This window comes from Macrotis lagotis, chromosome 2 (assembly GCF_037893015.1).
Source record: "Macrotis lagotis isolate mMagLag1 chromosome 2, bilby.v1.9.chrom.fasta, whole genome shotgun sequence".
Lineage (NCBI taxonomy): Eukaryota > Metazoa > Chordata > Mammalia > Peramelemorphia > Peramelidae > Macrotis > Macrotis lagotis.
In genome coordinates, this window is record NC_133659.1 from 207,225,939 (window position 1) to 207,239,841 (window position 13,903).

At 45.2% G+C, this 13,903-nt stretch overlaps 1 protein-coding gene across 2 annotated transcripts in view; it reads left to right on the forward strand.

The window, feature by feature from the left end:
* The first annotated feature begins 3,121 nt into the window (after nt 1-3,121).
* Nucleotides 3,122-13,903, forward strand: part of SDK2 (sidekick cell adhesion molecule 2) — a 442,394-nt gene continuing 431,612 nt past the window's right edge. Inside the window, exon 1 of one of the 2 annotated variants that reach the window (XM_074224650.1) lies at nt 3,122-3,522. In XM_074224650.1, coding sequence (XP_074080751.1) covers nt 3,459-3,522 — 64 coding nt within the window. In that variant the 5' untranslated portion in view covers nt 3,122-3,458. The remainder of the gene's footprint in view (nt 3,523-13,903) is intronic. The other variant, XM_074224651.1, reaches the window with a different exon arrangement.

The window sequence follows — 13,903 nt, forward strand, 5'->3', positions numbered from 1 at the left end:
GGTCTTCCTGACTCCAGGGCCGGTGCTCTATCCACTGTGCCACCTAGCTTCCCCCACCCTGCAAGTCACTTAACCCTGATTGCCTCAATTTCCTCCTCTGTAAAAGGATTTGCAATAAGAAATGGCAAAACCTCTCCTGTATCTTTGCCAAGAAAATCCCAATTGAGGTCATAAAAAGTTGGACAAGCCTAAAGTGCCTGAACAACAATCAATTTGTTAGAAGAGTTTCTGGTTTGACATAGCTCTAGCTCTTCTACTTTTGAGTTGGGGGTGTCTTGGAGCCTGAAATGAGACCTCTCAAGTTAGAGAGAACTCAGACACCTCCCCAATCTCCAAGTAAATCCCCCCCCCCCCAATAAGCTATGGTGTTAAATATCTGAAAAAGAATGGATGAGTTGGGCTGTGACACGCAGTGCTTCATGTCTACACTTTTAGACCAAAATCTGTAACTGGCCACCAGCAAACTCCAGTCTAGATCTCCTCCCCCATTTGGGGGAGTAAAGTCATTATAAGAATCATCACTGGGGAACTCAGTTGTTTATGTTTACCTGCGTAAGTAAATGTATACTTATACCTTTTACTTTTTTCTGTGAACTTAGCAGTGATATATCTATTGTTTCTTCCCTGAGTTGAGATATAGAAGCACCTTAAGAATCTGGCTCTATGAGTCAGCATCCTGGAACACATCAGGGTTAATATACTTGGACCAAACCCAGCAAGAGTCCCTGGTAACAGAGACTGTTCTGCCAATTTGTATCTATGAGCTGGGGAGGAGGAGAAACCTTTGAAGTCCATGCCTTGAGCGACCTTAGGTAAGGTGGTACAGAGTCTACCTGTCTGTTTGAGGGGGAGAATAAAGGACCTGCTACATCCTTGCCTACTTTCATTTCATGCAGTTACTAATCAGAGCTGGCCTGGGGTGTCTGAAACTAAGATGAGGTGGAGGTTTTGATGAGAACCTATCAGATTTGGTCTAAATGAGAAGAATGCAGAGTGACCAAACTCCAGGGCTCTTTTCATCAAATGTCCATGCTTCTTATTCCAAGGCCTTTGAGATTAAAGTAACAAAATGTTCTAGATTGGAGTTCTTAATGTTTTGTATGTGTTCTTTGGCAGTTTGGCAAGCCTGAGATCCCCTTCTGATAGTAATTCTTTTAAATACATAAGATACAGAGGATTATAAAGGATGCCAATTATATTGAAAGCTATCAAAAGCAATTTTTTTAAGTTCACAGGATCCCAGGTAAAGAACCCCCTGGTTCAGTGTGGAGACTAATTTTCCTTTGCCAGTGAAGGGAATTAGCTGCGAAAGGAGGGAAGGGGGTCCACAGAATGAGGGGTTGAACTAGATGGGGTGTCATACTCCGAGGGCAGGAAAGACAGAGTTCAGAGACTAGCCGCAGTCTATCTCCAGGCCACGCCGACACTCACTAGTCCTTTGATTTGCAACAGAAATAGGCAGACACTGAGAGCCAGAGGAACTGCTACAGCGCCATCACCTGTTGAGACTTCCAAACAAGGTAAGGGGGACCTTCTTTCCACCCCGCCCCTCCCCCCCAAACCTAGCTCCAGGGCGAGCAAACGCTTTGTGATGACTCAGGGTGGCTCCTTTTGCTTTTCCTAAAGGGGGGAGCGGTGAGGGGAGGGAGCACGAGGTGACCGGAGCTCCAGTGCCACGTTCTCGCGCCTCCTATGGAGTGCAATCTTGTATTTTCCCTCTTCCCTTTCCAAGTGTTTCCAAACCTTTTTGAACGGGCATCTGAGAACTCTGCTCCTGACCTTCTCCTTCGGTCTCCCCTACCCTGTTGGCCTTGGCTTGTCTCCGCCATGCCATTTCTTACCCAGGCATTAAGCCAGACTGGGCGTGTGTGAGGAGGTGGGTCCCCCCCCACCTTAATGAATTAGGGGTGAAATTGGGGGAGGGGGCGAGACGAGGAGCCTGAGAAGAGCGCTGGGGAGGGAGGCAATGCGATTGGAGGTCATATAGGACCGTCTCTGGGCTCGAAGTGACCCACTGCACGCAAGCGGATTCCGGAGACGCTGGGGCCGTGGCACTGGAGAGACAGACTGTGTCTGTGCGGGGCTCACTCGCGGCCCCGGCCCCCCCCCCCCCCTCTAAGCGCGCAGGGCTGCTCTCCAGTCGTGGCCACAGGGTAGCGCTCGGCCCCCCTCTCCGGCTCTCCCTCCGCCTCCGCCGCGCTCGTCCCCGGCCCCGGCTCCCCTCCCGCCGCCGCTCCCGGCTCGGCGGAGACTCCAGCCCCGGCTCACACTGCAGCCGAGCCCGGGGAAGAGGAGAAGAGGGGCTGAATCGGACGAGTAGCTCCGCGGCCAGACGGAACAGCTTTCGGCCGGGGGCGCGGCGGCTCGGCTGAGGTGGGGACCAAGGTGCTTCTCCTCTTTCCCCGAGAGCGCGGAGCCGGGGGGAGCCGGCTGCGCGCCTGCTAGACTGCAGCTTTGCCGTCTTCCCTGGATCTGTCCTCCCGGGCTGGGGCCGGACTCCGGAGGAGGGCAGAGCCGGCCGTCTTTGGCGCCTCCGGACCAGGCGGAGCGCTCAGTTCCCCCGGCGCCGGCCCAAGGGCGCCCCTCAGCCACACCAACTTCTCCCGGCGACATCGGGGCTGGTCCGGTTGTGGTGCGACCGGAGCTCCGCACCAGGCTGCAGAACGGGCAAAGTTTGCTAGCTGGGTAGGCGTGAGCTTCCTTCGGCGTTACATCTACCCGTGAATTCTCTATTCCAAACGGGTTGGGGTCGGGGCGCAGGAAAATAAAGAGGGGAGGGAGTGTTTTAAGTCGCAGCGGTCTCTGCCCGACTCGATGAATTGTGTGAAGTTAAAAAAAGAGAAGAAAACTTGAAGATTTGGATCGATGTGCTAACCCAGCCCCAAACCTCGGCACCCCAAAATAGCACCTTCACTCTCCACCTTTCCCGCCCCCTCCCCTCCTCTGCCGCTGGTAGCGGGAGGGGGGAGCCAAACATTTCAAAGAGCCTGGACTTCGCCTGGAAATCCGAAGCAGGGGGCGGGCGGGCGGGCGGGCCGGTGGAGGGGGTGGGGGGCGGGCAACGTGGCCACTGGAGGAAGTTTCTTAAAGTTGTCCATTTCTCCAGGAGCTGGAGCTGAGGCTGCTGCTCCGCTGGAGAGCAGCCGTGGTGGCACAGCCTTTTGGGGGGAGAAGGGGACTGAAAAGGAAGTGCTCAATCTCAGTGAGGGGCGGGGGGCGGCTAACCCTCCCAGCCCGTCCAACCCCTTGTTGCTCTTTGTCTTCTGGGAGACGGAGCTCGGAAGAGACTAGAGGGTCACCCCTTGTGCTCCTTCTCTCGCCTACGCGGCCCTGAGGACTGAGGCCCCCACTGATTCGCCTTGGGAAGAAGCCGCGGGGCGTCGGACCCCACGGGGATTATAAAACGGAAAGAAACGAGGCGGGGAAGCCCGGAGGGGGCACCTCGACTTCCTGACATTATGCAAGGACTACTGTCGTGCACCCTGCTGATCCTGCTGCGGATCCGTGCTGCCGGAGCCCAAGGTAAGAAGAAGGCACGTGGGGTTTGGGGGGACCCAGCCATGGATTTAGCGACCGCTGCAGAATCCGCCCCAGGGCTTTCCCAGACAGGAGTGGGAGAGCCCCTATTTGGGATAAGATCTTTCCGGGGCGCCTGTACTAAGGGGAGAGGAGATAAGTCGAGACTTCACCACCGAGAGGTGGAGAGAAGAACCGCTATCTGAATTGAACTGGATTGGGGAGGGGAAGGCTGAGAGATCGTGAGACTCCCAGATCCCGAATTCTCCCCCCAACCCGTCGTACCGTTGTCCACGGCTGGAGAAGAGCAGAGCTGGGGGCAGAGGGAGAGAGTTTCTGTCTCGAACCTGCTCACAGCCTTCTTAAGCTCTGCTCCCCGGGGGCTGGGAGATCTCCCTCCTCAGAGCTGTGTGTGTCTCGGTCGGACACGGCAGGGAAAACAACCTGTGAACGGCTCTTCGACCTCTCAGTGGCCAGGCTACTGTGGTTGGGAGGGAGGCATAAAAAGGGGGTGCGTCAGTTAGATCCGTCATATCCAGGTCTACCTCTTCCTCCATACTGCGAATGAGATCCTTGTACATAACCCCCCACATACACACACACCTCGTCGTAGGGTATGTTGACCAGATCCAGTTATTCGATCTGAGTATGCACAATGTGTTTGTGTGTGTGTGTGTGTGTGTGTGTTTGTACCCGTGTGTACGTATGTGTGTGTACTGATGATGTATGCAGCCTCAATGTAGTTAGGGATCATTGAGAAACCTTGCCCCAATACCCATCACAAAATCCTACTTTCCTCTAACCTGCCTCCCTTGCACTGTCTCCTGAGTTACATTGGCCTTAATGTATATAGACATCAACTGATCAATCAACAAGTATTTAATAATTACTTTCTATGTACTAGGCATATATTAATTTGGTGGGGGGAGAGGGAGATGAAAAGAAGTTTTGTCCTTGGTGTACCCAGAACAGAGGAAAAATCCTGGCTCTCAGACTACTCCAGTATCTCCCTGTAGAAGTGGGGTGGGTGGGTGGGTGTGTCTGGTTTGGTGGAGGGTGTGTCAATTGGGGATTACACTCACTGTGGCTTCTTTCTTTCCTCCCTAAGTGAAGTTGTATCTTTGAGGTGAATCTAGAAGATCCTGAAGGGCATAAAGAGAAAAGAAAGTAAACAAAGAAACAAAAAAACAGGAACCCTTAGCTCCTTGTGGCTTGACCTTGGGAGAAAGTACTGAGAAGGTTAAGGCCCAGCAGCATGTATTTTACACAAAAGGTAACTACCTCCTTGTATCTGGCAGATCCCCATTATAGCCCTTGTCCCTTCTCCAGGGAAGAAACTGTGAATCCAAAGAAGAGGGAGAGAGGATAGCAAGTTAATGATGTTCTCCAAGGAGATCTGGGAATATAAAAGGGGCAAAGAGATGATTATGGAAACCTCCTTTCTCCCCAGCATTAATTAAGATGAACTCAACTAGAATGAGAAGGGGAGGGGGGAACTGAACATTTGCTCCCACTCAAGAGACCTTAATTACAATCTTTAAAAACAAAATAAAGACAAAACCAGCTCTTTGCCAAGACCAAGTTGAGTGACCTGGATGATAGAGGGCAATTGCTAGAAGGTGGAGATAGGGAGAAAGGAATTGGGATTGGGGAGTATGGAGGTCTTAATTTTAATTTAATTTGTCTCCACACTGCTGCTTTCAATGCTGCTACACTAGGCAAGACACTGAAACTAACCTCCCCCCCACCGCCCCCCACAATCACTTTTGTGTGTTTGTTATTTAGTTGTTTCTGATTCTGTTCTGGCATTTCAGATTTTCTTGGCAGAGTTACTGGAGTGGTTTGCAATTTCCTTCTCCAGCTCATTTTACAGAAAAGGAAACTGAAGCAAATAGGGTTAAGTGACTTGGCCAGGGTCTAATAACTAGTAAATGTCAGGGGTGGGATTTGAGCTCAGGAACTTGAGTTTTCCTGATTCCAGGCCTGGCACTCTGTCCATTCTGCTTTTCTGTTAGACTGGGTGTTACAGCGCCCAAGTCTTTAATTGTTAGTGCAGAGACAGACCTTAGATATCATCTAATCTTCATTTAACAGAAAAAAAAAACTCATTTCCAGAGTAGGGGCAGTTACTTGTACAAGATCACATTAGCTAGCTAGTGGCAGAGTTGGAGCTAGCAACCTCATTTCCAGATGGGGAGCTCTATTCTTTGTATCACCATACTGCTTTGTGTTGTTCTGTTGTGTCTGATTCTATGTAACCCTCTGGGGTTTTCTTGAAAAAATACTGGAAGGGGGTGGCTAGGTGGCACAGTGGATAAGAGCGCTGGCTTTGGAGTCAGGAGTACCTGAGTTCAAATCGGGCCTCAGACACTTAATGATTACCTAGCCATGTGGCTTTGGGCAAGCCACTTAACCCCATTGCCCTGAAAAAGAAAAAGAAAAAAAAAAGATACTGGAGTGGTTTGCCACTTCCTTAAATGAGGAAACTGAGGCAAGCAAGGTGAAGTAATTTGCCCAGGGTCATACATCCAATAAATCTGAGGCCTGATTTGAACTCAGAAACATGAATCTTTCTCACTCCACATCCTGCACTGTGCCACCCACTGCCCATACCATACTGCCTAGAACCTATTCATATGATTATCCAATTGTTCTAGACTCCCAAATATAAGATGTGGAATCTTGAGGCTACTAGTTGTCCCATTCCTAGTACTAGATGTGGGTGCTAAACTTCTTTGCAGAATTTAAGACATAATTGTCTTTTATATTCGCTCCCATCCCCATTCCTCTTTCCTTTTTCATAACATCAATAAAAGGCTAATTGGTACCAGCCTAAGTTGTGTTCTGGTCTTTTCATCATGTCCTTTTCTTAAAAGGCCACTGAGGAGCAAAAAGTCAACCATGGCTTCAAAAGATTAGGATCTGACTTGGGACAACAACCTGTGGCTTGGAATTTGCTCAAAGAACCCCCAAGAGTTAAGATCCCCAGGAAAGAGAGTGAATTGAATCCATGGCTAAGTCCCCTCTTTTTAGCTCAAACCATATTACTGAGGTGAGATAACAAGGACACCTCACACCTGCAAACTGAGGACAAGATTGCCCTTCAGATGCCCTCAGTCATGGTAGTTAACAAATAGTCAATATTTAGTATGTGATTATTATGTTCCAAGAATGTATTACAAGCTGGCGATAGAAAGAAAGGCAAAAGAGCATGGATTCTGCTATCAAGGAACTTACAGCATGCAAGGCCACTCTCAAAGTCTTACATCCCTATTCAAGTCTAAGTCTTGGCCTCTTCAAGACTTGCCTATAAATTCTTCTGCTATAGTAAGGCCAAGCAACTGCCACTCTTAATACTTCCTGAAAGAGAGGCTTTCCCTGTCAGAAGAGGTGAAGGTCTGATTGATTCATAATCACTCCTGTTTCCCTTGTTTTCTATCTTTTTGAGTTCCTGACTCCTTGAATCCCCTGCTGTTCCATTTGTGTTCCCTGACTAAGAGTATTTTCCAGTGTCAGAGCATTTGCCGTCCTTCCATTTGTCTTCAGAGTGGCATGTTTCCTTTCCAAGGAAACTGGGGAAATTTTGTTCCATCTCTGGGTTTGGGGTAAAAGGCTTCATGAGATTTTTTTTATTCTTTTACTTTTGTGGTTGATGAATGAAGTCTGAATGGAAGTTACTATGAGATCCTGAGGGAGCAGAACAAGGAAAGAGAAAAGGAGTACCCCCCAACCCTTCTGAAAATCTCCCCCTTGTAGAATTTGTGACACAGAAATGTACCTCCAGGGTTCAGGTACAAGAGGAAAGGGAGAATGTATCCCATTTTGAACATTAAGCTCCCATTTCTTTGTCACCTTACAATTTACAAAACACTACCCTCATGACAACTCCCTAGTGAATTAGGAATTGAAAGGAGGATTATCCCTGTCATCTAGATGAAGAAAGTAAGGCTAAGAAAATTTATGTAGGTGATTTCTGTAGGATAGTGGCTATAGTGCCAGACCTGAAGTTAGAAAGACTTATGATCCTGAGTTCAAGTCTGGCCTCAGATTCATCTTAGTTGTGTCACACTGGGTAAGTCACTTAACCTTGTTTGCCTCAGTTTCCTCATCTGTAAAATGAGCTCAGATATAAATGACAAAACCACTCCAGTAGATCCCAAATAGGATCATGAAGAGTCAGACCCAACTGAAAAACTGAATAACACTGGCTTCCAGGTTATTCTCTCTATCCTCAGTATCTGATGACACAGTGATTCTTTCCACCTTAATCCCTGCTAGAAGGTGTCACTGGTTGGAACCCCAACTCTGATGGTTTCTTGGGGGAGGGGGAGGGCTTGTTGCAGCCTGCTTATCCTGGGCCTTTGGGCACCCTTTGGGATCAGGGCAGTCAGTAAGGGAATTTACTCCTAACAACCCTATTTGGTAAGTAACATTAGTATTACTGACTTCATTAGACAGTGGAGACTCTGATGCCCATTGTATTACCAAAAGCAAATATTGGAATTAGGGCTCAAACCCAGATCTCCAGAAGTCCAGTTCTAGTTCTCCTTCCTTTACTCTAATGTTCAAAAACATCCACTGGCTGGACCAGCTATGAGAGAAGGAATGGATACAGTTAACACCCAGTGACTCAGGGAGGAAGGAAAGGAAGGAAGGAGGGAAACAAGGTAAATGTCTACTATGTGACAAGCTCTTTACAAATACTATTTCATTTGATCCTTACTACAATTCTGGGAAGTAGGTACCACTATTACCACCCCCATTTTTCATTTGAGGAAACTAAGGCAGGAAGAGGTTAAATGACTTACCTAGAGTCACATAATTATTAAGTGTTTGTGGTCAAATTTGAATGCATATCTTCCTAACTACAGGTTTAATGATTACCTACCTAAGACCCTTAACTCCCTAGGAAAGAGGGGCAAGAAGAGTGGGGAGGGAAAAATAAAAGTCAGAAATAGTTTTAGAAAGAGATGCTCCTGGTAATCTCCAAATCAGTAAAATTTAGTGTTGGGAGCTAATCAAAATAAAAATCAAATGACCCTCAAGGGGGAAAAATGAAAATTTAATTATAGGAGGTAGTTAAGCTGCAATTATTAATTACTTATGGCAAAAAATACCATATTGATTAAAGCCTTTTGCTAATTAATGAGGGGCTGTGTGTAAGGCTTGCATCAGGCTCATTTGTCACATGTCTAATACCCCCAAGCAATGTTGGTTAGACTACAGGTTCCCTTTGAAATGCCTCACTTCAGGAGGGATTCTCACCAAACTCTTGGTGGCATAATGGGGAAGGGGAATGGGTTTGGTAGTCATTGATGAGTTAGCCAAAAGTTTGATTGATAAAGGGAGTTACTCTCATTATTCAGGTTACAGGATACTAGTCAGGATGATGTTGTTCAGTCATTTTCAGTAATGTCTGACTCTTCATGACCCTATTGGGGTTTTATTGGCAAACATACTGTAGCAGTTTGCCATTTTTTTTCATTCTTTCCTATGGGGAAACCAAGACAAATGGGGTGAGATGCCTTGTCCAGGGTCACACAGCTAGAAAATATCTGAGGACAGATTTGAACTCAGGGAGATAAGTCTATCTACTCTATCCACTTCAGGAAGATAAGTCTATCCACTTCACCACCCAGCTTCCTTTCAGGATGACATATAATACATCAGAAAATCCTCTGGAGCAGAAGACTCAAGTTCCTAAGGGATTCTTCATGTTATTCTCTACTGAAAAACTGATATGAGAAACCAGGGACCTTGAGCCTAGGCAAGGAAGGATATTGGCTAAATAGTCTGCTGCAGGCTTGCTTTTATGAAAACACTTGGACAATGGAATCATAGGAACATAGGACTTAGAGTCAGAGGAGGGTCTTAAATTCCTCATTTTACCATTGAGGAGACTAAAACCCAGAGAGAGGCATTAACTTTCCCAAGGTCACCTACATAGTCAATGACAGAACCAGGCTTAGATCCCAATTCTTCTGACTACAAATCTGGTGCTCTTTCCATTGCTCCACCCCCGCTCTCTACTCTGTCTCCCAAAATAATGTATTGATCTTTAGGCTGCTATGCTGATGGCATGCCACGGTAAAATGCCTTTGGGGCCCTATGGGTTTTAGGTAGAAGAGGAGAATAAGCAAACCTAGTCTGTGCCACTGGAACAAAGGTAGACATTCTTGAGTCTGCACTTTGACCAAGGAGTTCCACTGATTGGCTGAAACACAGAGCTCTTGTAGCCTCCCCTTCTCCCCCCCCCCCCAGAGGTGGGGTGGTATTGAGTTAGGGGGTGCTTTGAGTATGACTGTGCTCTGTCTGAAGGGAATTTCCATTCCCTGTTCCCCCAGAGCATGTCGCCACAGATGGCTCCAGAGCAGCCTAAATCGGTAGGAATTAGTCATCATAATTTGGGGCCTTGGGATGCCAACAGTAGCTACTTCAGGCTGCAGATCCAACCACTTCATCATGGAAATGAAAAGGAAAACAAGGCCTAAGCCTGGGGCTGGAGCTGAGGCATACTATTCTGTGTTGCCCAGGCCTATACTTTGGGGGTTTCTCTTCCCTTTGGGCTCTATAGAAGGTTTGGAAAGAGGAGATTCTACCTTAGACAAAGTTTCCTGGGCAGTTTTATCAATTTGAAGGGTGAAAGGGAAGGGCTATGAGGGGTACAGAATTAATAACTACTTCAGGATCATGAAAATACCAATGCATAGTTTTACTGGAATGATCCCTTTAAACCAGACTGGCATGGCATTGGTGGATAAAGAGACCCTCCAAAACCAAACACAGCCTTCATTTACTGCACATTCATGATACTGGGTAGCAAAACCAATGAACAAAAATGAACAAGTCTTTGTCCTTAAAAGTCTTATCTTCATTATGTCAGGAATCAGTGGTCATGGAAACACCCTCCTGAAAGCAAATTGCAATCCATCTATAACATAGTAGATAAGTAAAGATCTTCTTAGGGTTCCGAGACTTGCTTATTGTAATTAAATAGTATTTATCATGTTAAATTAATTCCATTATTAATGAATACACTGTTTATTGTTGTTAATGAGTACCAGAAACAGGATTTGAATCTAGATCTTCCTGAATATAAAACTTATGATCTATTATCTATGATGTGCAGTATCATATAAGGGTCTCCTAATTAGTGAAATAATAAGACTTCACATTTCTATACAGCGTTTAGGCTTACAAAGTATTTTTTTCCTCACAACATCTCTAAGGTAGGTAGAACATTTATTATTGTCCCTCTTATACAGTTGGTGAAACTAAGGCTTAGAAAGATTAAGTTTGAATAAATTCCATAGCTAATAAGTGACAGAGCTGGGATTCAGATTTAGGTGTTTTGATGATAAGTTTTTTACTGTTATGCTACTATTATACACACAGGATGCCCCATATATTAGAACAGGGCTCTAAACTCTGTTCATTTTCCATAAGCCTATAACCGTTTCCCAGAAGAGCAATAGAACTGGGATTTGGTGAAGATCCTTTTAAGAATATTCTCCTCATGGCTTTCTGCCATTCCTGCCATTCACCAACTGTATAAGAGGGACAATAATAAATGTTCTACCTACCTTAGAGATGTTGTGAGGAAAAAAATACTTTGTAAGCCTAAACGCTGTATAGAAATGTGAAGTCTTATTATTTCACTAGTTAGGAATGGTAACATGGTAAGAACTGAGTAGATTCCTCACCAGTATCTTTTGTGGGGTCAAGGGGAACATAGACTACTATCTCTCCCTCTCTTCTTTAATGCCTCTCACTATGTTGAGTTAATTCTCATAGCTGTCTCTTGCTTATTACTTTCTGGGACACTCTTGAGAGATCTGGATAAAGAGAGATGGGTCAAGACCAGTATTAACTAGAGTTTTATGCAGGGCTGGGGGTAAATGCAATGGTTCTGAACCTGTGGTATTTCAGATCAGTATCTTATTTTTCTGACCTGTGGATCCTGCCTTAAATTATCTTCTATTCTACTCCGATCTACTCATTCCTTTAGGAATTTGAAGCCCCCCTACTCTTAGCCTATCCTACACATCCTTAAAGCTTTATTGCCATATTGTTTCATTTTGTTTATTTGGATACCTAATCCTTCTTTCTCATTTTTGACTACTATTGGCTTCTAAATAGAACTATTTATTAATTATATAAAATATAAGGATACCAGGGTTCTTAAAAAGTATCTGTCTGGAGACAACACGATGGAGCTAAAGCTTCTAATTCTAAATGAATTACCCTGTAAAATATCTTCTGGGAATAATGTCAAGGTCAAACACCCACTTACTGCCAGAGTCCCATGACCTCTGACATAGTCATATCCAAGAGAATAAGGAAGGTGTTAGGGAGTGTTGTCTCTAATCTTGTTAGACATAGTAATCTCTGCTCAGACCTTTGTATGTTTTACTCAAGACCTCAAGTAAAAGATGGTAAAGCCCAATGCATAAGACTTTTTTCCCCATCAACACATAGATATAAAAGGAAAACCACTCTGCTAGCCAAACTACCCCAATAGATACCTTTGCCATAAGAAGGTCTCATTATCATACACTTCTTTCTTCCAAAAATTCTGCAGAAAGACCTAATAGTATCCCAGAAACTAGGGTCTGTTGCCTCCATTTTGGAGTGGGAAATCTAGAACCTCGTGGAGGACATTAGAAGCAACTACTTCTTTCCTCCCCCCCCTTTTTTTTCTGCTTTCCCTCTGCACTCTCTTCTCTGTTTACTCATAGCTGGATGCATCAGAATAGTTTGATGCTTTGGGGGTCATCTAGTACATTAGTGACTGGCCTGCCACTGATCTAGCAGCATGAATTGCTTTTAGGCAGAACAGGGGGCATGGTAGGGAAGAAGGGAGATTAAAATTTGATGCTGCTTAGGAAGCTATTAGTAGCTCATGGGGTGATGAAAGTTTGATAAAGGAAGGAAATATTATTTGCAATAATGCAGACCATTTAGAAAGGCCAGTTTTATTCTGTCATTCTCTATCTGTGGGGCACAGGTGAGCATGAGGGTAATGCCTTGACCAAGAACCTAATCACATTCCCTTCTAGGCAACAATTATAGCAGTTTTATATGGTATTTTAAGGTTTATTTACATTTGTTGTTGCGGTTGTTCAGTCATTTCAGACATCACTGTCTCCTTGAGACCCCGTTGGAGTTTTCTTGCCAAGATTACAGGAGTGGTTGCCATTTTCTTCTTAGCTCATTTTACAGATGAGGAAATTGAGGCAAATAGAGTGAAGTGACTTGTCCAGTGTCATACAACCAGTAAGTGTCTAAGTCTAGATTTGAACTCAGGAATATGGAGTCTTTCTGACTCTAGGACTGGTGCTCCAACCCCTGAGCCACCTAGCATTTATATTTATCTACATTATCTCATTTGATATCTATAGGAGGTAGGTACTGTAGGCATTAAACTTACTTTCCAGATTAGAATATAGGTTCAGAAAGCAACTGCGGGAAGTCTATAGGTATTTGTCTTCAGAAACCAAGACCAGTATTCTATCTGGGTATTTATGTGACTGGAAAGAAGAACTGGGATTAGGGGAGGGGGAGGAGTCATGCACAGACAGTTTTACCTCTTTTGGGTACAGTTTATTATCATGTTGAGGCACAGCAGGGTCCACAGAACACAATCGTGTCTTGTACCCAGGAACACCATTGAATGTGTAGTGATTACCTCTCAATTTTGAGGGCTTTGGGGGCTGCAGAGTCATTGATTGTCTTATCAAAATTAATATACTCTGCAGGATAATATTCAGAGGTTCCTGCTCAACTTTGAGCCCCCTAAATAAACTCTGCAGATACTTTTTTTTTCATTCTATACACAAGTAGAGTTTGCATAGCATTCAAAGTCTCTTTTGTGTTTGGTGGCATTCCATGGACAGAGAGGATTCCCATTCAACCGTTTTCCTTCTTTCTCTCATTGTTGTCTGTCTACATGTGTTCATTACTGTGACTCCTGGATACTTCTGAGTTTATACGGTGACACGTGATTTGAATTATTACAATATAGGTGTCAGGCAATGGAGCATGCAAGAATTTTTCTGGCATTAAAAATAAGGACATTTCTAAAAAGTCAACATCAAAAGTGTCTTTTATCTACCCCCGCCCCGTGTTTTTTATCCATCAGTAACTGTCTGCCTTGCTGAACCTTGGCCCTGGCTCTGATTGTGGGGTTCTCATAGTAGCACCAAAGCATAGGAACCCACGAATCTGCCCTATAGAGCCATGACAGGCAGTATGCTATTATGGGAAGAGCATAGGATCTAGAGTGAAGAGAATTATGGCTTAAAATTCTTACTTACAAGTCTTATTGAGGTAGTAAGGTGGGGTGGTGAATAGAGTCTTGGAGTCAGGAGGATCTGAATTCAAATCC